The sequence below is a fragment of the Thunnus thynnus genome, chromosome 8, assembly GCF_963924715.1.
Source record: "Thunnus thynnus chromosome 8, fThuThy2.1, whole genome shotgun sequence".
Taxonomy (NCBI): domain Eukaryota; kingdom Metazoa; phylum Chordata; class Actinopteri; order Scombriformes; family Scombridae; genus Thunnus; species Thunnus thynnus.
Window position 1 is genome coordinate 18,787,786 of NC_089524.1, and position 25,723 is coordinate 18,813,508.

At 40.7% G+C, this 25,723-nt stretch overlaps 1 protein-coding gene across 2 annotated transcripts in view; it reads right to left on the bottom strand.

Annotated features, from left to right (window-relative positions):
• The window catches only part of arhgef18b (rho/rac guanine nucleotide exchange factor (GEF) 18b), a 47,464-nt gene extending 21,741 nt beyond the window's left edge, over window positions 1-25,723 (bottom strand). For both annotated transcript variants that reach the window (XM_067596926.1, XM_067596925.1), the window contains exons 1-14: window positions 25,573-25,723; window positions 20,750-20,904; window positions 19,964-20,580; window positions 19,370-19,538; window positions 18,243-18,369; window positions 18,070-18,124; window positions 16,819-16,893; window positions 16,527-16,635; window positions 15,949-16,123; window positions 6,729-6,796; window positions 5,721-5,766; window positions 3,945-4,152; window positions 3,171-3,277; window positions 108-248 (exon numbers count right to left, since the gene is read on the bottom strand). In XM_067596926.1, coding sequence (XP_067453027.1) covers window positions 108-248; window positions 3,171-3,277; window positions 3,945-4,152; window positions 5,721-5,766; window positions 6,729-6,796; window positions 15,949-16,123; window positions 16,527-16,635; window positions 16,819-16,893; window positions 18,070-18,124; window positions 18,243-18,369; window positions 19,370-19,538; window positions 19,964-20,580; window positions 20,750-20,904; window positions 25,573-25,648 — 2,128 coding nt within the window. In that variant the 5' untranslated portion in view covers window positions 25,649-25,723. The remainder of the gene's footprint in view (window positions 1-107; window positions 249-3,170; window positions 3,278-3,944; window positions 4,153-5,720; window positions 5,767-6,728; window positions 6,797-15,948; window positions 16,124-16,526; window positions 16,636-16,818; window positions 16,894-18,069; window positions 18,125-18,242; window positions 18,370-19,369; window positions 19,539-19,963; window positions 20,581-20,749; window positions 20,905-25,572) is intronic.

The window sequence follows — 25,723 nt, forward strand, 5'->3', positions numbered from 1 at the left end:
CTGCTGTTGTGTCACCAAAACAGTCCCATCAAAGAGTTATCTATCACTCCTCAGGACAGGTAACTCATTCATTTAAAAAGGTTCATGACGTAAGAAATCACACTTACCATATATCACATCCTGTCTCTTCACTGTTTCTTTAGAGTGCTTCTTAACATACTGCTGGTCAACTGCCAAACTCCAAGACTCTGCCTCCAGGTCCTGGGCATCAGACTCCAGATCAGACCGCACTGATGCATGGTGAGTATCTGAGGAAAGGAGCCAATGGATTAAAAACTATGAAACATTAGTGTTATAATCCAAAACTCTATCTAACATGATTCCTAATATATAACTGCACATATAAGGAAAAACATGTTGGAGGCCAAAAATTAGGTCTCTGTTTTCACAGGAAGGTCAGAGGTCAAGGTCAGCAGAGCAGCACCCCTGGAAGAATACTATCTATGTTAAGGACTCAAAGTCTGCCTCAAGGTCAGTTAAGCATAACAAAATCATTTTGTAGTTGTGGGACTGATCATGCAACCTATGGTCTGTCTCATCAACACTAAGGTGACAGCACCTATCAAACATTCTCAAAATGATTGATGACAAAAAATGTAAAGACTATTTCCTTTAAAGGACTTCAGGTTATTCAAGTCCCCAGAAATTTTAATAGAAGAATCCTCTTCGTTTTATATCCTTTATAAATAATAAAGGATTTTCAGGGGATTACTCCTTTGAAAAGTCCTCCAATTTCTTATTGTGAAGCATCCAAAATGGAACCAAATATTAGTTTAAGAATATTTCTCTGCTGACTTAATGTCTCATCTGTCTTTTTGTGTTTTGGCAGGGTTGAAAACGATATAGACACCAACTTGCAATCTGATTAAAGTAATCTTATCTCAACAACAGAAAGTGTCCATACTTTCTTTGTTAAAACAAAACTTGTGAAAAAAATGAAACATGAGATAAATTCGACCTAAAAAATAACTTTAATTTGAGCAATTATTTCATAAAAAAGTGTCATCCAGTCATGACAGTGAAATGCATTTTAAATGGGATGAATCTGGTTAAGTGTGTTACTACATGAGTTAAGGATGGATATTAATCTCATAGGTGACAGAAAAAAGATGAGGTCTTTTTTTTCCTTTAATCTGAGTGCATCTAAAGTTGTAGTCTGACAACAGAACACTGAACTAGTGGTTTAGAGGATCAACACAGACAGCTCTATAGCCACTACGATGTAGCTTAGCCTGTACTCTAAACTCAATACTAGGGCTGGGGGATATGGCCTATAAATAATATCGCAATATGTTTAGGCTATATTGTGATACACAGTATAAATCTTGGTATTTTGGAATCTCTTCTAAAAGTACTCTAAACTACAAAAATACTAAACTACTGTTATAATAAAGTGAAATAAAGTACTATTATAATAAGAGTTAAATTAAGTACTATTATAATAAAATGAATCAAACTCGCCCAGGAGGGTGGTCTGGATGGGCGGGTGAATGTGTGCGAAATATAGGTGAGGTTTTTTTTTTTTGTGTCTGTGAGAGGAGAGAGCAAGAAAAGTAAAACACTAAAACGAGTCTCATGCTGGCGGCTTAAAAAACATTATGTGACAATTTGTACTCAATGTTTGCAATAAAGTCATTTACTACATCCCACGTAGAACAAGCAGTAATACATTGAGTTTATTCGATATATCACTCACCCCTACTCAAAACGGATACGTATTGATTTACATAATTTATTAACCAATGATACTTTTAAATGCAGGGACTTCCTCAAAAAAGGTGTTTGTGGCTAGGATTTCTGATACTGCGGTGTGCTGATTGTAGGTTGTTATCTGTGAGTGTTAGATTAATGCCTAAAAGGTAAAAGTAAAAAAAAATGTAAGTATTGTCAAATTTGTTTTTCCTCTTTCTTTCTTTTTGTTATTTTCCAATATACTGTAGAACAACAGAGATAATAAATAAGAAACTGAGTCACCCTGCTCTTGAGAGACAGAGCTCTACTGGTGCAGTAGCTTTTTCATGGTGAGGGTGTGTCTGATAACAGAACAAACTCTGGAGCATGGCAGCTGGGAAAAAAAAAAAAAAAAAAGATGGTTTTGTAGGTGGCAAGCTAGTGCCCAGTTAGTCTGCTTCTCTCCCACACAGTCCAGCTTAATGAGAAAGGGTGAGGTCACCCCTGACTCCACAAAACACGCTCCACACACTCTCCTCCCTGACGACAAACTACCACTCTGCACTCAGGAAAATGCACAGATCTTAAGAGTACTGAACAGGCTGAGAAAAGGTTAGAAAAACAGTCACCACCATAACAAAAAAAAAAAAAAAAGCAACATATCGCAATATTTCCACTTGTGATATGTAATCGATACACTGGCGCCAAGTATTGATACTTTTTTTTTTAAACATAGGACCGCTCAGAATTGATTCAGCTGCTTTGACTTCCCACTACCAGAGCACCACTACTCTCCGCCTCCTTATGGAGGCGCTGAACAGACTGGTGACAGTCAGATGAACAGCAATTGTAGGTGACCATGAGAGCAGCTGCTGTCAGACTCTCCATGTCTGCGCTGGAAACACAGAGAGTCCGCTGGAGCTTTGTCACTTGAAGCACATTCATGGCTCTTTGTATGTCTGTGTGGTAACTGTGTTGTAGATGAGCTAACAGCTCTACTACAAGAGGTTTTGTGGTGTGTGTGTGTGTCTGTAGGGGAGTGTCCGTAGTCAGTACGTAGCTATAGCCCTGCTGTTTGTCATGTTAATGGTAATCTTATAAAGCTCTGAATATAGCAGAGTTCACTATCGGTGAGTCATGTGTTGTGTTTACTGCCACAGGAAAGGAATAAATCTTTGGGTTATTTGTATAACTGTGTGAAAGGCACAACGTGTTCTGATATTTATACTTGGCGGCATTTCTTTTCTGTGAAACTAATGTACTGTTAATGAACATTGTACATTATCTGACAATTTCCTGCTCTTTGAAATATATTTTTTTTCTTCTTCAGCTACAGATATTGTGATATATCGTTATCATGGGATGAATATTGTGATAGTATCATATTGTGAGTACATCTGCGACTCCAACCCCTAGTAAGTAATTCTCTCTGAGTACACGATTTCAACCAAAAAATAGTGGAATTGACTTTCAATCCCCACCCCGTTGAGTCAACCTACCTTCTACGATGATAGACTCGGTGGTGGAGGGAGCGAGGGAAACGGCGTCTTCATTGCAGCGTTTGGAGCGGAGAGCATCGGTCTCATCCATCTCCCCAGGGAGGGATCTGAGGGATGACAACCACAGGTCCAAGGTGGCATACATGCTGAAACTAGTACAACTTAATCCCACTAGCTGGTTGTAGCCTAAATAAACTTCCAACTTCCAGCCAACATTCGCCAATAGCAATGACATAAAAATAGACACAATAAAAAACAGACAGCTACATTTTTCTTTCCCGCTTTCCTTAGTTTTGCCCGACAATCACTCTCTCGTGCGCTCGTTAAGACCTCATCTACATCCGTCTCGGTCTCCTTCTCCCTACACACTTTTCTTAGCGATGCAGTGGAACAGCAGTCCACACTGAGAACTGTCTAGACTCAGTTTCAAAAGGCTGTTATATTAAAGAAGACAGCTTGCCTTGATATGTCGCCTATAAATACACATCTTACGATGGCATTGAAAAAAAACTATATTTCAACAGCAAAGACAAGAATCTAAAAATATTCAGCATTTACATACAGCAGATCCTGCAAACATCATTATTGATTTGAGAACAGATTACTAGTTTTTGTGCTGGTTTTTGAACTCAAGTCCAAACAATATAAAATCCTGTCATTCAGAACTAGTCTTTTAAAAGGGAAAAAAGCAGGGAAGAAAAAGACAAATAAACAACGTTTCTGCACAAAAAAACGTCTTCACTGAAGTCTAACTTGCATGGCAGAGGTACTGACCCTGAGCTGTTGTTGTGATGGAGGCTGTAGCCAAGGCTGTGGGCAGAGGCTGCGGTAGTGTTGGTGGTATGGGCGGCAGGAGGCTGAGTGCTTGGTCCCCGCGGACAAATGGTCATGCCTGGGGCGCTGGGAACACCTTGGGAGCCATCCAGGAACTGCGATGAGGCTGTGCCTGACTGCTCCCGCTCTCTGTCCCGGTCTTTTAGCGCTGGGGAGGGAAAACGAGAGACAAGTGAATGAGAAGGGACGGAGGAAGAACACGAGGAGAAACGAGGAGAGGAGAGGGAGAGGGAGAAAGGAGAAGATGACCAGCTTAGAGAGGAGGACGACGACAGGGATGAAGAGGCGAGTGGACGCTTGTTTGACGCCCTTCCGAGTCGACCCCGGTATTTTTTCAGCCAGGATCGAGGCAGGGATCGGAAGAAACGGCAGCTGATCAGGTCGCGGTGCATCAACACTCGCACCCCGACGCGTCTGGACAGACCCCGTGATGAGGCAGAGGAAGAGGGTGAGGAAGAGGAGGATGGTTTTGCAGTCCTGGAGCAAGCTTTGGAAGCCCTTGTAGTTTGGTAAGTGCTCTTGGTCATCGTCAAATCCATTGTAAATGTTTCTATTTGGGAGGAATGGCAGAGGGAGGAGGATACTACTCCAAACTCCAAGGTAAAGTTCAATAGTAGCCGTCGCAGTATCTGTAGTCACTATTATAAGAGTAGTAAGTGATGCACCGTCACTGGTGTGAACCACAAGAAGCAGAGGACAGTGGAGAGACTGGTTTTTATAAGCAACCTGCCCAGATGATTCATATACAATCTCTCATAGTAACCTCTGGAAAAGAGGCCAACCCTTTCTCGCACTTTCTGATTCCTCACTTTTCTTCGATTCCTCCCCCTGCTCCCCGTCTTCCCGACCCCCTGCACAGGCTACTGATTGGCCGGAGCAGGACATGAGATGAAATCGGGTGTGTGGTTGACACAACTCCAGCTGTTCTCGAGAGAATAACAACCGCTACAGGAGATTAATTTAAGCTGCAGCTGCCCCTCATGTCTCCTGTGGGTTCAATCACATGCAACAATACCTGCTGATTCCTAGGATGGACCACTTCATAATAACAATAATAACAATAATAATAATAATAATAATAATAATAATAATAATAATAATAATAATAATAATAATAATAGCACCCTGGACATTTATTCTGAGGTTAATCAATTTAACAAGTAGAAATAACTTTAATCTAACCTTTTGTAAAGTAAAAAAAAAAACATAAGGATGAATCGGATAGTCTTTAAAAATAATTTGCAATGGTCTTATTTTTATTTCCTTATGCTTTTCTTGTTATTGATATAAATTCAACTACTGAATATATTGTGTTGTACAATATTAATAAATCTATATCCTGAGTTTGGACAAGAGGTAAACAACAAAGGCTAATCATCACCTTTGTCTACAGCCTGTTGGAGGCCAATCTTTGTGGTGTACTATATGTTTGTGTGTCACCCCCTCTGCACTAAGACACACACAACATAACACACACAAACAGTAAGACAAAGATTCGCAAACTGAAGGGGAAAAAAAAAGGACGATTCTACGCTCAGGTGTCATGAGGTTAATCTGTTTAATCCCCTGCAAACAACCAGAGATGCAACCAGCTCTCTTTAATTTGACACCAGGGGACTAAACCACCTTTCCGATCGTCAATGCAAATACATCAATTGATACTGTGGTCAGTGGGATTCATGAGACTTAAATGTGAATCATGGAATTTCTACTTACCGAGGATGGGAGATCCAGATGAGCTTCTCCTCTGTAGAGAATCTCTCTGTGTGGAGAAAATGAAAAAAGGCGGCATATTTTCAAGGCCATTCTCTCAAGCTCTTATCAGCTGAGTGACAGATTACAAAATGTCTAAAAATTGCACGCTGTTACTGTACTTTCCTTACAGGACCAGAGTGCTCACATGGTCAAGAACTCCGTTTTAACAAGCGAAGTCCATCTCAGGCAGATTCATAGGAGTGGACAGAGGGATATAATCTTCATTCGATTGAATAAGAGCATAAACCTTCCTGCCAAAAGTGGATTTATGCTTCTCTGTATTAGTGTTGCAGTACTTAAATGTGGAGACTGTTGCATCTCCTGTAAAATTGAGCTACAGAGCATACATCCTGGGCTACATGGAGAAAGCAAGAACTTTGCAGGTGCAGGAAGTGTTTATTGAAAGTGAAGACGACATGGAGCAGGTTGAAGAAGGCTCAGTAATCTAGTCCTTTTCTGTAAAGCTAGTCACATTTTATTTATTGTGATTAGCACAGCTATGATGGTCACTCAAATACAAAGTGAATGAAAGTGAATGTAAGTAAAACCCAATTTCTTTGAGTACATAATACATGCACCTCAGAGCTTGCTGAAGCACAACATACATTTAGTGTAGCAGTGGTGCTACAGCAATCAAAGGTTTAACGCCTTTGCTATAAATATGCAACATGAAAGCTAATTCTGCACCATGCGCTTCTTGCCTATCATGAGACTGCCAATACGCTGCCATAAAGAGGCATAAATCTGACTGAAGTGTCACAACAATACTGACAATGTTTTTCTTGATCTTGTGGCTGTGTTTTCTTTACTCTGAAATGTATTGTCTGTGCTACTGATAAAAACTCTGGGCCATGTACAAGTGCATATAAACAGTGTATATAAGCAAAATAATGGAACACAATGGGAGTTTAGGTACCGGGGCTACTCCACTGCAACCCTTGTTTTTCTATGTTCCAGTGTGGTGTTTACCTTATTCTTGCTGCTGGTGCACTCACCCAGCAGAGACTTGCAGCTCTTGTGAACGTTCACAGCACAATCTGAAAAACAGCAGGACAGGAACTCAGAGTCAGTATTGCATTAGTCTCGCTGGACCAGTTACACACTGTATACAGTATACTTTTCTATTTGCCTTTTATTGAATCAGATTTGAGGCTTCTGATTGCTGTAACTCTTATTCTCCTGTTTTATCTTATTCTTATTCTATTTTAGCTTATTTTTATTTCCAATTTAACACTTTAGTTGTATTTAAATGTCTATTTATATTGCATTGTCCTTCTTTTACATTGTCTTGATGCCTTTTACGTTTTATGTGAAGCGCTTTGAATTGCCTTCTTGTTGAAATGTGCTATACAAATAACCTTCCCTTGCCTTCAGAGTACAAATTTTCAATAAAACAATGAAACGGTAAACCAAGTTTGAAACGTAAAAAAACCAATACAACAGCTCCTGAAGGCAATGTTCAAAGTAGAGGTGGTGACTCAAGCAAAGTTACTTAAACAAAAGCCTGAAGGCATGGCTTTTTCAACTGCCTGCAGATTCCAAGTGTTTATTTTCAGACCAGTATTCTCATCACAAAGTGGAAGGATCACTTCCTGCTATGTGAGACTGGCATGGCAGTAATTCGGTGGCTCTTGTTTGTTTACACCTACATGATACAGACTTGCATGGTCGGCAGGTCAGGAAAACTCCCTCCTTTTCTCAGTAATATGTTTCTCTTTTGTCTACTTTCTACTTCTCCATGTGTGGGAAAACAGAGCTACTGCTGTCAGGTTTAGATGAAATGACTGATTGTATCTCTGCTGATTAGCACAGGTACAAATCACAGTTGTTTTGGAAAACCACACTGCTGCATAGTAAGATTTCCCCTTCATATTCCACTTAACTACAAGAAAGACAAAACACTGGCAAAACAAAGCAACTCAATCTTGCTGCCTGGCTACATACTGTATAAGGTGAGCAGCAGAAGCCTTTCACAAGGCCGTCCAACCAAATTATCACTATGCAAAGTCTGATCCCAACCTAGCCAGGTAAAACCAAGTTGACCATGACAAGAAGCACATGGTATTCAATGCAAACCATATGTACACAAGTGCAAACATAAGTAGCCCTCTGTAGAGAGGCCGGTCAGTGGAAACAGGGTTGATGAGTTAAACAAACAGTGGCCTGAATGACGTGGGTCACTCAATGATGGAGAATACAAGAGAAAAAAATCTAAATCACAGTGTCAGTGTTTGTGTGTCCTTACAATCATTCACCTGTTTTAAATACTCAGATTAAATTCTTATGATAACATGGAATATTTTCAGTATTTTTAGTTTACTGGTTACTTTTTTTGTTTCTTCTTTTTCATTCTCGCTGAATGGTTAGCGATCCGAGTGACAAACTAACTCAAACTTGACTGGGAAGGAACTACTATTCATGGGATGTAACAAAGTGAACATTTTAGTTTGAAAATCCCTTCTCTACCATGTTACATGGGAGTAGGCACGAGGCAGAGAGGGGATTGTTTGAATCTGGTTACACAGTGTGATGACAAAGGTGGCACTCCTGTGAACAACACATTGTAAACATGACCTATACTGGCAACTTCCAGTAACTGCTGTACAGCCTACCATAAAGGCTTCTATTGCTTACTTCTCTTCTGTGTACTACTGTAGTACAATGGAGACAATGATCAAAAAAACCCTCCTTCCTGTAGAGTAAAAGCATGAGAGAGATAATCATTTTTGCATGTGTGGGTCAAGTAAGAAGGCCATAAAAGGATTAAGTGCATATACTAAGTGAGTATTAGTGTAATCTCTCTTCATTTACCTTTTAGTTCTAGCCAATAACCTCACCAATTTCCTCTATTATTTGACTTCATTCACAATCTAAAACCTACCCTCGTCTTCCTCCCTCTCTCTGGTAATAAATGAACAATTACTGGCTGAGCTGAAGGAAAAGAAAACAGAAACTGGCTTCTGAATAATCTTCACCAGCAGTTCTGTGTCCCTCTTTGACTTGGGTCCAGTAGTACTGAACTGCTACATTTTATGCAAGCCCTATAAATCCCTCTGTAGGCACCGAGTAGTGCATAGTTTGCCAAAAAGCACAAAACATCTCATATGAACAACACCTTACTGCTTTGGAGCAGATAGTCCTCTTCAGATTTCACCAGAGAAAAGTTTTTTTTTTGTTTTATTTTTACCTTTAGAGGAGGATACAGGCAATGAAGTCAGTAATCCAACAAACTCATCAGCAGTCGAGCAGCCGGACCCAAAGATAATTTTCCACCTCACTCCGACTAATATGCAAAATTCCAGTCTCTCTGCCAGCCTGGCACTTTCAGACAAAAGGCAAAAAGCACAACAAGCCCTCAACGTCTAAGTCTACCAGGCCAGTAGTACATTTTCAACAAAGCCCAAACACACAGACTGGGAAAGGCTCGGGACAGTATTGTTAAGAACAGGATAAGATAAGAGGACCATGTTTGGTAAGCAGATCTAGATGGAATAAAAAAAAGCAGTGTCATTTCAATGTTTTTAAAGTCATCACTGAAGAAACCAAAAGTAAGCCATTTCCTTTCAGGAATGCGTAGTAGAAGTTATTATACGCAAATTGTAATCAAAAGAATTCTTGCACAGCTGAAGTAAAAGATTATCCTAAGATAAGCAAGAACACTTTGTTTGCCGTTTACTGATATTGAAGCACTTATCAGCACCGACTTCAGCTACAGACCACCTCTGCGTTTGGTAATAGCGCAGTGTGTGATAACCACAGTGAAAATATACCAGTATTGCAACCGAAAATAAGCCAGGACCGACAGATCACAGTACACACAACTCAAACCAGTACAAAGTGTTTCATACAGTCCAGTGGACAGTATTGGGTGTGATTCAAGCATCTCATGAGCAACGTGATGAGTTGCAGTCAGTCAGTCGAGTCAACAGCACTGTGGTTTGCAACTGATCCACGGGACACTCAGCCACCGTCAAAACCACCACCACACCCAACATCTGCTGACTGGTAACTATTAAACTATGACAAAAGAAGTACACTTGTGGCCCGCTGTACACACTTCAGTGAGTCATTCAATGAACTAGAAATGCAAATGCAAACCAAGCCTAGGTTGCTTCCCAGGTTGATGATAGACGTGCGTCATTGTCTCTCATTTGCCCTGAGCATCAAAAAAAAAAAAGTACCCTAAAAGTTAGGGCTGTAGTCTGCTGGTCGATTAGTTGGTCGATATGCCCTCGTCCGACTAAATTCTCATTGGTTGAATAATCTCCGTGTTATTTTCATAAGGAGAAAAGTGCTACATCAATAGCTTTCCAGGATTAATCAATTATTTCCTGCGGCGGGATATATACACTGGCACTCCTGTTGTTTTCACAACTTTGAACTCGCCCAACCTAATGGAGACTGCTGGGTCTGACTGTACTCGTTTACTGAACACTTACTGAATCTGTGTTTCTCCATAATGACACAACGAGAACCCCTGCCAGGCCAAAAAAATATGTTTTAATATTTGATATATCGAAAGCGTTTGGGAGTCTCTGTGCAGCGCTGTTCCAATACGTGAGTCAACCTCTGTCGTTGCCTGGGAAACCACAGGTAGCGTGGCTCCGTTAAGGAGTATGTTTGCGTAGCGAGTGGGAAAGAGCGAGGGGCAGAGAGATGACGGTGGATGCGAGTGGGGCAGAGGAAAAGGTTAGTAGTAAGTTGTCAGTCTGGCAGGAAATGTACAGTACATACTACAGTGTGTCAGTTAATAAATGCTAAAAAGTCACATCTGTTGTATCCCTAAATGATGGAAAAGTGAAGGAGGTTAGCTCCAAAGTTAGCAACAATGGGTTAGCCTAACCTGAAGACACAAAACAGAGAAATAGAGAACAGAGACATGTGTGGCTGCCGAGTTTACTGTGCACTCTGTCCCATTACGACCAAGACTTTCTTTGGTTGACTACAGCCCTACTAAATCACTGACAGACGCTAACTCACACAACAGAAAAAAGTCAAATCAAGTTAAAATCACGTAAGATTTTACTGTTACTGGACAGAATGAATGAATGTGTTGCCTTCTGTAATCTTTCAGGACACAACTGGAATCAGCAGACTTCCAGATAATGAAGGGAGGGTTCTTCAAGGAAAAAGGTTACATCATGCACCAGCACACTTAAGAACTGTTTTCATCATATTGCCTTCAAGCACTGTCAAGTTCAAGACTGTGCGTGTGTGGAATTGCAGTTTCCATGGCTGCTGGGTTAGCAAGTTTTATCACATTAAATAAGGGATTGTGTATACTTAACATCACTGATGACTGTTTCCTAAAGAGGTTTTCAGATTGATTTCATACCTTCCAGACAGCCACTGGTTTTGATTCGGTTAACTAAGAATATTAAAACTTATGAGACAGTCAAATCATCACAGATTTGGTCAACTGTGCATTTTTGTCAATCATGTTGAAACTGTTTACCTTTAGACAAGCTTGCAAACAACCTTTTAATGCAACAAACATACAAAAACAAATAATCCTTTTCATGACGTCCATGTTTTCTTTTTGTTAGACTTTCTACTTTGGTTTTCAGGTTATTTTCAGACCTGTGAAAACATAAATACGGACACATGTACACAGTACAACCTTTAGATAGTGTAATGCCACCATCTGTGGTCAAAGTAACTTGGGGGGAGAATTCAATATGTAGGTTAGGCTAATAATACCTGTGGTTTCCTATTCTTGGTAAACACTAAACCCATGTATTTCACTCAGCAACCAAAACCTGACATCACCTGCTTCCTGTGTCTGCTTGCATGCGCATGTGCGTAAGAGGTTACTCCTAATTCCTTGAGACAATATGGGACAAAAACATCAACACTTAGGGCAAAGCAGCCAGCCAACCCATGACATCATCTAGTGAAAAAAGAGGAACTGGGGCTCGGGGAGCTTTTTAACTCAGTGAAGCGAAACACCTCTGCCGGTCACATTTCTCTCACATTAAGCTCTACCTTACTTCCAAGTGGTAAAGTCACATACGAGCAATTATTTCATTCATCATTCAACTCATAGCTCCGCTGCTGATTAGGCCTCTTCTGATCAATTACACCAGTCACCTGACTAATCAGGCAAATAGACACAAAGAAAAGTAGATGATAAAAACAACTCGAGAGGTGAAAATCAACTGAGATTTACTCAGCGGGTACAGGGAGGTAGTCAGATCCTTGGTTTTGTAAAAGAGCAGACATCCAGAGAGTCAGGCGTGCTGGAAGGCAAAGCAGTGATGCATGGAGAAGTGGTGTGCTAACAGGGTGAGATGGGTGAGACCCAGAGTCAGTGGAGTGGGCTGTTATGCTCTGGCAGACCTGCCAAGCACAATTAGCACCATGTGACCCAGTCAGATCAGAGTGAGGGACAGGCTGAATGGTAACCCCTCAGCCTGGGTCATTCCTATTGCCTGATGCCTGTAAAGCACTGTTATAGTAGAGGGAGGGCATCGCCTGCTCGGCTGAGGAATGACAAGAATTTGACACTCAAGAAAACATCATTTAACACATCGAGGATTATGCACTATTATAATACCAATTTAGTTAGCTGCCTGAGCCAATTATTATGGGGTGGGAATACAAGGAGGAATACATGACACTGTTATACACTGGCAGACGAGACGAGACCAGATTTACACAACAGATAGCACTATCTAAGATGTAAATGATAATACTGTTGCTTCTATAAAGCTTTGAATTCCCTTCAACGTTACATCTGAGCACATTTTAAATAGCCGAAACGTTAAATAACACTAGTTATCTTGCGTGCTAATGTTAGCAATCACCTGTTGAGCTTCATGCAGAGTCTGACCAGGCAAACTGCAGATAATACACTAAAAGAAAAAAAGTTAAACTGAGGGAAGTTAAGGGCAACGTGCAGATACAACGATAAAACAACGTTAACGTGGTTGTCTGTTAGTTTATAACATACATCACTTTAAGCTAATTGACGCCCACCCAGCTATTTTTCAAATAGAAGCGGTTGTAAGCAGGCTAACACGCTAAGTGGCTAGTTAGCTAGCCGTAGTTACGTTAGGACTAACTGCGATTTAATTTGGGCCGGTTTCTGATAAATTACATGTAGTGGAAACTTTAAAAGAAGGGTTTCCTGGTTAACAAACTGACTTGAACCCGACACAACAACAAGCATTTAGCAGGAAAACGCGAGAAGCGGTTGGCTATGATTAGCATTTAGCTGGCTAACTAGCGGCCAGGATGCCTGAAAAGTCCATTGAGCGAAACAAACGGGAGTCTATCCACCTGATCCCGCTGGAGACCATCGCTACAGTAAGTTAGCCGCTTCTTACCGTTACACCAAAACCCGGTTTGAGCTCAATCAGCTGCATCCAAACAGAAAAGTAGTTTGCCCTTAAGCTAAATAAGTTAGGGCTTTGAAATCAGCAGCAACAAGTATCCCACATTCTTGGTTTTGTCCAGTTTTGTGTCCTACTCTCCTCTGGGAACAATCTCTGGCATACAAACGACGCATTCCACAGGCTGAATCCCCACAGGGCTGGGTTCAAATTAAAGGGACACTCACTTGTTTTCTCACGCCTCTGTACGTGTGTGTATGTGTGTGTGTGTGTGTGTGTGTGTGTGTGTGTGTGTGTGTGTGTGCGCGCGCTTGCACCAACAACACAAGTGTCAAAATGTAGGATTTGTCTCTATATCACTCTCTACAGCCATTTCTTGATTAATCGGGAAAGACAAACATAGAGGCAGATGTCTTATTGGCTTCTGGTTCATGTCAAATTGAAGTAGTGCAGCTTGAATCACACTGGATGTGTGGTGCCTTGAGTCTTCTGATATATGCCAGAACAACTTTGTTTAATAAGCACACTATTAAAAACAACATTAGATCCCCTCTGTCAGACTGGCACTTTATAAATGTCCTGAGCTTATTATGGTCTTTGTCTCCTGCAGAACAGAAGGAGCATGGACACTTATTAGGCTACAGTCATGACATAATGAAGTAGTAGCACTGTCTCGAAATAGTGCAATTCAAAGAAAATGAAATAGCATCAACATTGAGAATGATTCTGTTTACTTCCTCTTTGTTGGAAACTTTATTTGGTGATGTGAAACAGACACTGAGCGTTTCATCTGTTTAGAGACTGCAGTCTCTGTCAAGAGGATTCTCCACCAGCAGACCACATGGCTTATGAGAAGACAGTCTCTGGATTACGGATCATGTCAACAGACCTGTGGCAGAAGTCGACGCAGCTGACTAGTCATGACTGTGTCATGATGATGTAAAGGAAATACCCTGTGTGGGTTTAAAAGTATCACTTTTAAAAGTACTTTTATCCACTTGTATGGGGTTTTTGGAAGAGAAAAGTACGGAGAAAATCTGCCTTTAACAGCAGTAAATGCTGTATCATATCAGAAGAATTACTATTTATTTTAATAAATGATACACATACAAGTCTTCTTAGTGTGATGCTTTTTCATCTGAAAATTAGATAAATTAAGAACTTGATTCTGTGTCTTTGTGGTAAATAAATGATGTGCAACCACTGGAGGAATGTGCCTAACTACATTTACTCAGTTACAGTAAAATTATGAGGTACATAATGTAAATATTTCCATTTTATACTACTATTGTAACTAACTATTGTACTTTCTACTCCACGCATCTGTCAGCTACAGATTGTAGTTACCTTTCAGATTATTTTAAGCATGTAATAGGCTTAAATATGATGCATTGTGATGACTAAAAGTCTAGTTAAAATTAGCTCCACCACCACTACCACATACACATGAAAATGCTGCTTCCACATTACTGTACCAGTAATAATATTCCAATAAAATATGTTAATGATGTCATTCTGCATACTGAGTATGTTTTACTTTTGGTACTTTTAGTATATTTTTCTGCTTTTACAAAAATTTTGAAGGCAAGACTTTTAGTTGTAATAGAGTATTTTTACACTGAAGTATAGCAACTTTTACTTAAGTACTTAAGTTTACTTGAGTAAGTAATATCTCAGCACTTCTTCTACCATTGGTGCAAATATCTATAAAATGGCTAAATTTTACTGAACTCTAAATTTGTCATGTGCTTTTCAGTTCTTTCAGTCAGTGCACCAAAGCAGTATAGTAACCCTTAATTGAAATAATGTTTTATGTTGTATTTAAGAGATGCTGTCATAATTATTAGCTTGATAATATACACTCATACTTTACATGTTTTTTCAACGCAATTTAATGCCACATACAATACATCTATTACCAAAGACTGTGGTAAGAATAGTAATATACAATAACTAGTTTCTGCTAAATTCCTTTTTTTTTTTTTCCTCCTGCTATGTCATGCAGTCTGTATTGTTGGATCACAGTTTTTCCCCTGAGCTCTGCTCACCACTGCCTGCACAGTTTTACGTGTCTTTCATGAGGTATTGCAGGGCTTATCAGCTGACTAACAGGCTACAGAGGAGTGGCATAAGAATGAGAGAAAGAGGAGCGGCACGGTGTTGAAATGTCCTGCACAGGTCTGCTCCATGAATGGACACAAGAAGCTGAAGAAGCTCCAGACAAAGCAGAGCCTAGCTCCTCATTGTAAGAGCTCATCCAACACACAAAACAGACAGGACGTATATTACAAGCTGTAGGAACAAAGTTAAGACGTGCTGCAGCATCACATAAACAACTGTCAGAAGGTGCTGATACATCCTATCTAAACAAGTGAGTTGATTTGTACAACAATAGGACCCACAGCAATGATGCAGTGCAAAAAAGTGCAGACAATGTCAGTGTAAATAATTCACAAGTTCAAATGCTCTAATCAGAAACTGAAAGGGAAATTATCACTTTTAGAGCGTCATGACATGGTGTTAGTTGCAAAGATGAAGTGAGAATTTGCTTTTTTCTGTTCTCTAATTTGCTACAAAACAAAGATGTCAACACGTATATTAATATAACCTGAAGTCAGAAATAGTCATGTACTACTACTTCAGAAATAGTATTTGGGTGGTCACAGATGAATTCACGTGTGTGTGTTTGCCTGTGTGCTCAAGCACGCCGATAAGTGGGTGAGTTAGCAGTCATGCAGTCACATGAGTATAAATAGATGCATGTTTGTGTGTGAGCAGAGCACCTGTGCACGTGTGTGTCAGCCTAAGAACGAGCGTGGGTACGTGTGCACCTGTGGCTGTGTGGCGTTACTCACTCATGCACTGCATGCTGTGCTTTTTCTGCAGGGTCTTGCTGCACAGTGAGCAGGTAGCACAGCTGGAGAAAGAGCCAGGCACCAAATGATGCTTGTAACTGTATGATTTCTCTTTCTCTTTGGCCTCCTTCTCCTTCCCCTTCTCTCTCTGCTGCTCTTTTTCTCGGTTCTTACCCTGCAGAGGAACAGAAAGAGCAAAACAGAGAGGGAGCTTTGCGTTTACATGCAAACTTGTGAGTTCATTTTCAGCTCATACTGAATGGCTGGGTATGATACCTCATAACCGCGTCAGAGGCAGGATATATAACAGGGTTTGCGTAAGAAGATTAGCACACTGTGTGCACAGCAACATGCACACCAGTGAACTGTTTACACTTGAGGATTTGGTTTTTGTACTGTACCGCAATACAACAGCAACAGCAATCACTTTTCTGAATTCTATGTTAAAATGTGATGGAGCATTTTGTCCCAAGATTTTAAAGCTTTAATGCTCTTATTGCTTAGATCATATAAACCATTACAGTTAAGGCAGCAAGGTATGTGATGACATGCACCATTTGTCTGCGGTATGTGTTTACCTTGTCTTTACTGAAGGAGCCCGCCACCCTGCTCCTCAGAGAGCTGAGAGTTCTCTTTACCTTGGTACCTTTCTCCACCTTCTCTGAAGAATCATCCTCTTCCTCATTCCTAGTAGAAGCGGAAGAAGAAGGAAAGATCCAACATTGTTCATTTTACTGCCAGAATCTGATAAGCCCATTCTCACTTTTTACTTTCACTTATTCAAAGTTGTTTAATTGATCATCTGTGACTAATTTTTACTGTCATCCTAAGGTCCATAGATGTGAGAATGTCTGAGGGGTCAGTACTTACTCATTAGAGAGGAACTCATACCAAGTGACATTTGCTACACCTTTGGCATCTGATTTGTCGTTCCTCTGCTTCGCTCTGTGGAAGACAATGAGACGATGTTATTGTGGTGAGCCAGTGAGTTTCAGAGGAAAACCGGTATGAACTCCGAACCTTAAATCTAAGATTGTGAAATATTCAAAACACCATGCTGGAAAATTGAAATAAATGAGTGAATAATGTAGAGAAAAAAACAGAGTATAGATAAGTTGAACTCAATCAGCTGAGTTTCATTGTCAGGTGAATTAAACATCAACTAATGATGTGAAAATAACAACTTGTGTTTCACAGTCTCTTTCCGGAGTCAGTGCCACACTGTGTCAGTGCACAAACGGATAGATGCAAACACACGTGTCAAACTCATGCATACGCAAACACACACACACAGTGACACCCGCACGTACACAGTGCTTCACACTTGTCATAAACTAGCACGCCCTGCTGCTGCTCTGAAGACTGTGATGGTGTTTGAGCAGTGGTAGGAGCAAGCAGACCTCCCTCTCCTGTTTACTTACCCATGGTACAGCTTTAGCTCCTGCAGAACTTTCTGTACCATCAGCCTAAGACAAACAAGACACTGAGCCTGAGTCGGGGCTGTGAGAAGAGAGGAGAGGAGAGGAGGGGAGAGGAGAGGAGAGGAGAGGAGAGGAGAGGGCGAGACTGCTGGGAGCTGGGTGTCAAACTGTGATTTAGAGAAGAATCCTCCCTTGTCTGCTGCGTCCACACAATCACCAGAGACACACACACACACACACACATAGTCACACAAGCGCACGTATACAATACACATACACATGAAGGGGCCATCTAAGGAGCTAGGAGAGAGGACTGTGGGAGGAGGAGGTTGCAGACGTATGACATGGAGCAGAAATGTCAGGAGGGAACGGGGAAAGCCCCTTTGTTATGTGGGAGTTAGATAGCTATAGCAGACTATAACAATTTACAACTGCGGAACAGTATGTGCACTACTGTACTGAACCATTCAAAAGCTGCCGCAGGTATAATTTACATGGCACAAGTGATCAACACTAGTTGCCTCCTGCAAAAGAGTATCTTTTCTTTTCTTTTCAAGCGTCATTAAACCTGAGCTGCAAGTCAGACTGATGCATCTTCTGGAGAGGAAATGGATATTCCACTGCGTATTCCAAGTCAGGAAGACCTCTGTAACCTAACTCAAGGTTTTAGCACACTTAATTGATGACCGTGTAGACTTACATATGGCTCTGTCCTTCAGTAGAATGTAAGTTTTCCTCAGGGTCGAACTCCTCTGCTACAGGAGAGAAAGAGGAGAAAGTCAATTGTGATGAAAAAGCCTCTTTACATCTGCCTGCTGAGTGTCAAACACATCAACGAACATGTACTCTACATGCACAAACACTCAACCCCACCTCCCGCTGCCCTCGCAGCCTGTTTGGATGTCTGTACAACATGAGAGATGTGTGCAGCACGTGAACATTCGTCTGTGGCAAGGATCTCCGAGCGGGAGTACAGTTGTCTGACAGGAACACCGGCAGCCTGAAATCATTGCAGAATAAACACAAGTGTGAATCATGTGCACATTACATTTGTGTTAACTCCCTTCTACAACATACAGCTGAAATACAGATGATGATAACTTTTACTTCACCTTTATTAGTTGGTACATTTAGTTTGTTTGTTTTTTTGTCACTTTGGTTATTTTTCTGCAGGTTGTGAAAATACTGCAAATGATGCACATTTAAACTCTGAGGTTATTTTGTGTCCAGTGTTCAAGTTGTGGCCAACCATCAACCTTATTCCCTATAATGAAATGTCTGGTTATATTTTGTATTTTTCTTCTTATCCACAAATCCCATGAAAAGAGCAACAGATCTCATGTTATAGATATTAGATAGAAATTATTAAGAACACACAAAAAAGCCACTGCAATGGGCCAAATGTGTCCCACACACACCAGCTTGCTGCTGTAAATACTCACCAGAGCACTAAATGTGTATTAATCAGTAGCTGAAAATAGTATCTGAATTCATTGTATTTGAATTTCTTTATTTGAACAGGGTCAATGTACAAGGAACATTAAACTTATGTAAAACAAGGAAAGATGTAGTGTACCAGGTTTTGGCAAATTGCTATTTTCTGCCTGTCCCTGGGCAGGTTAGTAAAATAATAAAATAGTAATAGAACAAAATACTATGGTAGCCAATAAGAGTGTAGGAACTGAATCATCCCCACATCCCCAACCTTGAACCAACTCCCCCTTTCCCTCCCCCCACCAAAAACACTAGTCCCCAACAAATCCTGTTTGACTTACAGTTGCTAAAAACAACAGTGCCCTGCTGTTTTATAATATTACTTAACCTTTTTTAAAATTGAAAATATAAAACTGAACTAAGCCTAATGGGCTTCGAGCTGAGCGCCATAGACAATTGGAAGTTGGAAAGTATTGAGAGACAGACTAACGCATTGTTAGTTTTGGTCTTTTCATGAGATTTATTGACAATAAAATCCTTATCCTTCAAGTATGAGGCTTTATTACCATGCTGGTGACCCTGGCTCTGGGACAGGGGACCCTCTGCCTGGGACCATCTGGCTCATCCCCAGGACAGGCTGTGTGGCTGCAGCTCTGCTGCTGGGTGGACTGTCTGTCCTCATCATCATCCTCTCTCTCTCCATCACTGTCCATGGCCATGGTATCCAGACTCAGTCTGGCAGCACAGCATAACAACACGTACAGCAGGGGGTTATTCAGGCAGGAAATTTGATCTATTAACTGAGCAAAACTTTTGAGTGAGATGCTCTATAACCTGAATTTATTTATGTCTTGCTTTCGGGTTTGGTTTTTCAGAAAGTATTTTAGTACACGGTTCATGTTCACTCCCCTAAGTAGGCTCACCTGCCTTATTTAAAAGCTTCAAAGCTATTGAAAGAACAACCAACCAACTAAACCCCCCTCACCTCAGTTGAATAACACACCAAGGGTAAAAACCCTTCAGGTTTTTGTTTTTGAGAGTTGAAATTAGTAATGAGTAGTAGTACTTAGTAATAAGTAATACTTCTAAAAGCAAAAACTTTAATTCCTCTTATAATGCAGAAATTTAAGAAACATACATCATTCATCCATCCATCTTACCTCCTCCCCAGGTTAATGGGGGACAAAGGGACACCCCAGCTGTGCCTTCGAGATGTTGACATTGATCTAACCAGGATAGGAAAGCTGTCCAGGTCTGGCTCTTCATCGCCATCCACAGTGGTTTGCTCCTTTTCCTCCTCTGACCCTGTTATCGCTTCCACTTTTTCCATTGATCCCAATAGTCCATTCAGATTAATTGTTAAACTGAGCCCTACCGCAGGGCCTGACGAGTCACCGCTGTCAATGATACAGCCTGGCAACAATTTAGGACTAAGCTGAGAGACCACAAAGCTACGCTGAGGTTCTGCAGGCTCTATATAGGAGGGGGATGACGGTGCATTGACCTGAGTGGAGTGTGTGGTCAGAGAAGTCTGTACAGGTTGGTTGATGACGGGACTGTCCGTGTTCTGTGACACCTGTAGGCCAACAGGGAGGGTTTTGCTCTCTGGGACGGTGGTTTCTATGGTTGCAGTTGACGGTGAAGCCGGTACCCCTCCCTCGAGGTCTTTGAAGTATTCAGAGTCTCTGAGAGAGGAGTTGAGGGCCAGCAGGTCCTCCACGCTGTTGCTCAACTCCACACCGGGACAGTCGTAGTCACTGACTACTGAACACGCATCCTGCAGGTCATCAAGGGAGGCAGGACAGAGCATCGAAATGTTTTGAAAGATAGAGGAAAGACAAGAAAGTGGATAGAGGATAAAAAAAGATATGTTGAACATCAGCCACAATACAAACATTGAGTAAGAAAGTAAGGAAATGATCGAAATGTAGGATAAAGTGTTTTACCTGGTCCTCAGTGGTGTTACCAAAGAAGACATCCTCGGCGGTAGAGGCAGGCGATAGCGAGGAGGACGATCCTGTCCCACTGGGAGCAGGAGGTTGGACACTCAGTTGGGCAATGGGAGGACCACAGGGCTGACTACATGGCTTGCACTCTGATGCTGAAAAATAAAGGATTAAATGTTTGTGAGTGACATTTTTCCAAAAAATGTAATAGCTTTGACGATACCATTAGGAGAAAGCGAGTACTAAAGAAAGACAGACGCAGCTGATTTCAACACCTACCAAAATTAATTTGGGTGATTTTGTGTCTGATGGAAGAAAAGCTGTGTTGCAGCCCCTGCTCCAGCCTCTCGCTGAAAGCTCCTTTACATTTCCATTGCATAAACAGATTCCTTGATTCACATGATGCCACAAACCACCGTCACCACTGGCAACTGCTCGGTGAGCCAGCATTAGTCTCCATGTCAGTGGTGGAGAGCTGGAGATTATTCCTTCACTGAGCTTTCAGCTGCCTGAAAAGCTGTGCGCTTGTGGTAATATACTATAGTAAGTACATGCTATATGAGGGAGATGCACATAACATAGGCAAATATGGATGTCACATATTTGAGGTAAAAAAAAGTGTGTAATTGTAGTATTTCTTATATTTTACATTAATAAAAATAAACCTGTCAGTGTCTCGTGGTGTCTGAAAAGTCTGTTTAGGCGTCTGAGTATGTCATGATGACTGTTAGGGTTTCAGCCACACTATGCCCATCTGAGGAGGGGAGAGCCGCAGCTACGACAGGTTACATAAGTCCCATTTCATAAGGGACGCCTCCTGTGAACCCGAGCCTTAGCCTAAGCCAGCCTGGCTCCACAGTGTAAGGTTCAATTCTCCTTGAACACATTTGGCCTGTTTGAATTTCTGATATAACATGACCAGTGTAAACAGGTATTCTGCCACTATTATTCGTATCATATAGCTGTGATTTCAGTAATGAAGGAATGGTGAAAAAGATGCTGGTAGATTGTGGATAGACACTCTCCAGACTATAAAACAGAAACATAAACATGCCAGGAGTATATATTCAGCTCTGGCACAAAAAGAGCAGAATTGAAGATAGAGATGAATATATATAAAGTCGTTATGTCGATCAAAACAGATGCGGAGCAACATTAGCATCCATCTGGAATTGTGTTTTCTGTCCACCTGACAAATTTAAGTCCAAGATTCACTCTAATTTTAGCTCTAGTTAAGTCCACCAACTGGAAATCTGGATCTGGATCTTTAGCTGTTAAATGCTCCATTATGTTCACCACTTCCTTGTCTGTCTGACATTTGATGCTGGATGGGATGTGAGCTTTTAGTACTTTTAAAAAAAAATAAAAAACAGCTGCCTGCAAAAGCTGATGGAAAAAAGGTTGATTAGAGTGAATTTGCAGGCCCTAACACCAAAACAATGAGCTAAAAGACACTAAAATGCTATGCAGAGCTGAGGTGAACTGCAGCGTTTCATCTTACAAATCATCATTCGATCCATCGTTAATATGAAAATATTGATTAGAGCAGCTTTAAAAACACACAAAAATTAATCCACCACAATTATCCACAGTCACTGACATCTAGAGGGCATCAGCAGACCTGTGTTTTCATTTATAAGGCTTAAGGTGCCAAGATATTTAACATCCTTAGTTGAGTTCAAAGCCGACCATGACACATGACATCACAGGACAGATTAGCTAAAAGTTCCTTGTGCCAACTCTGAACTGCTGAAGACTTCTTTCCTTACTGCTGCAGCACTGCAACACAACTTTTACAGTTAGAAACAGTCGTTTCTCTGAGGGTCTTTACAGTTTTACTTGCTGATCATTTGGATACTATTTGTGGTTGTTTTAATGAGAGTTTAACGTGTGTGAAGATTGTTTTTGTGACTCAAGTTGATGAGCTTTATCTGTCTCCCTGTCTATATAAATGTGATGTTACTAACAAAATAATCACTTTCAAATGGAGATAGTGTGAGATGTCAGGAGATAAAACGCAGACAGGCCACACTCCTGCGCCAAACCAGCAGCATCCACTCTCCCCTCTTCAGCACGACAGCCAGAGATGCTCTCACATAAACACACAGACAGACGTACTGTAGATCTACTTTCTATATTACTAAATCACTGGCTGAGGCCGAGGGGATGGCAGTGTCCCCGCTGGAGGGGAGAATTTGTTTGCGTCCAAATCCCACTCGTGTCAAGTGTAAACTTAGACACTCGGTGCAGACGTTACTCTTGTAGTGCCGCTATAGCCTTTTATGGTTGGTCTCTCATATCTGCTAATACATCACACAAGGATGAAACATCAGCGTGTGTGTGTGTGTGGTTGTGTATATTCATAACTGTTTTGGCGCTGTCATAGTCAGCTGTTTTCTCCACAGTTAGGCTCCACATAACAAAGGGTGATCTGCTACTAAAACTAATGACTATTATCAAATAATAAATCACCAAATCACTCTTACACTTTGCCTGAGACTATTAACTTAATATTATACTTGATTTACCTAAATACTGTATATATATTTACTTTTTATCTATTTAACATTGCAACTGGTTTTTGTATTTGATATTGTAACTTTCTCTACTTTACAAACTGCTACTTCTGATTACATGTGGTATTTATTGTCTTTCCATCCTGGAAGAGGGATTCCTCCTGTCTTGTTCTTTCTGATGTTTCGCCTTTTTTTCCCCCCAAGTTTAACATTTCAACAATCTAGGGTCAAGGGATAGAGGGTATTGTCATTTTTTGGTTATATAACTAAAATTTATTTGACTTGACCAGGGTTGTAGCCAAGATTTTACAAATACTGAGCTCATGAGTTCAAATACCAGCAGCCCAAGCCCAACAACTCCTGAGAAATGTTTGAAAAAGAGCACAAAAAATATTTTTATGTAAGTTTTATCTCTCTACAATACATGATGGTCTAAATACCATTTCAAAGCTGTCTCCACACTGCCAGTAGTATTATTCATGTGGAGAAACATTGAATTCCCCTTTTTACTATCATTCTAGTATATAAAAAATGTCCCTAAGTGCAGTCAAATTTAAAGATATTGATTCAAAAAGTGTGCAGTTGTGGAATAGAAACTCCTCCTCAGGCTGTGAAACCCCTAAATTCACAAAAACAATACTAAGTACATAACCTTGGTGTCAGTTCTTAACTTGACACGACATGACAAATGTTTCTGTTTTATTGAAAGTATTAAAAAAGGTCAAATCATCTCTGTGAGAGTAGCTCATGTAAAAAAATATCTTGATAAATTCTCTAGTGATTAAACAGTAGTGCAGCAGGATTTTCTTGTATTTTGTATATGTATATTTAAAGTACAATCATACAGAATTCAACATGAAAAATGCAATTTTCACTATGCAGGATGTGAAATGAAACACTTGCTGTGCTGTATAATACTGTTTGTGTCGAGTGTGTTAGATGAAGTTTCGTGAAAAGAACAACGTGAGGAAATGTGACAAAGGGGGAAATGAGGGTATGTGTTCACCACAGCTGACGTAGCTGATTGTACCTAGTGTTTGTTTGCAAAAGTACAATCACAAGAGGAACTTGGGCATCATATGATCTGCTCAGTTGATCATCTACAATGTACATGATGAACTATTACAAAACACATTGATTTTTTTTAAAAGAAAAGGTAAACGGAGCGACTGGTACAATTATAAACTTCCTACAGTAGGTATGGTTATCATTCTGATGACACACACACACACACACACACACACACACACACACACACACACACACACACACACACACACACATTGAGCCTATACCCAACTATAGAAACTACACATGGATAAAGATAAAATCACACTTACAACTAATCTAACATAAACATATTATCCCGTTCTTCAAATATATCATTCATTACTGTGGAACAAAGTGTTTGGACTAAGGTGACCATTCAGTGCCCCGTTCCTTTGCGGACTGGTGTACAAGTGTGAGTCTGTTGTGTGTGACAGGTGTGTGTAGGTGAAAGCAGGATACAGAGGCTGATAGATCTGAGGTCGAAGCACACATCAAAACAACTGTCATCTCACAGATCCTCTTTGATCAGAAATTCGCCTGACTACTGTTTCAAAGCACCGAGCTACGCAGACGCCACGGCTGAAGCGAAATGGAAGCGTCCTACACAGCTTCTTTATGTCTGCAAACGTCATATTCCTCTGAAGATAACAGCGTGGAAACACAGAGCATGAAATAATTCAGGTTTCATGTGTCATACAGTGAGCTCTGAGAGAAGGATGAACTAAAAAATATATGAGTTGGGATGTATAAAACTCCACTTGTGAGTCTTTCAGTGAGTTTTCTCAGACTTTTTTCTCAATGGATTTACTCACAGTAGACATCAGTCAATCTACACCAAAGCATCACCAAGCATCATTTAAAAAAAACTCTTCAATCAGTCTATTAACTCAAAACGATACTTTTCCAATAAATAATCAATGGTTTCTTTTAAAAATTACAAATGCATCGCGACATCTGTGCATTCTCACGTATTATACGATGCACAAGGGTAAAAATGACTCACTGTGAAAACACCACTCACCACAAACCTCAATCAGGCCAAAATGTTAAACAACAACTTAGCAACCAATTAAAAAAAAAGAAAACCTGAACTACTTCAGGTGAAGATAAATGTACAAAAAGAACCAACAACTGGAGGTCACATCCAGTCTGTGACCTCTGCTACATCCTCTGTAGACCCAGTTTTTGCTTTCCATTAAGTCACAAACGCCCCGTAGTATCACCCTGAATGTAAAAACCTGATCCCTGATGTCGTACCTCTCTTGAAGGACCATCTCTTCATCCAGAGTTTGGAGAAAGAGGGCCAGGAGTTATTAAGAGGAGAGTCCGCCATAGGAGCAGCGCAGTGGGGAGGCCAGCTGGAACTAGAGCTCTCTCACACTGGAGCTCTGGCACCCAGTGAGAGGAA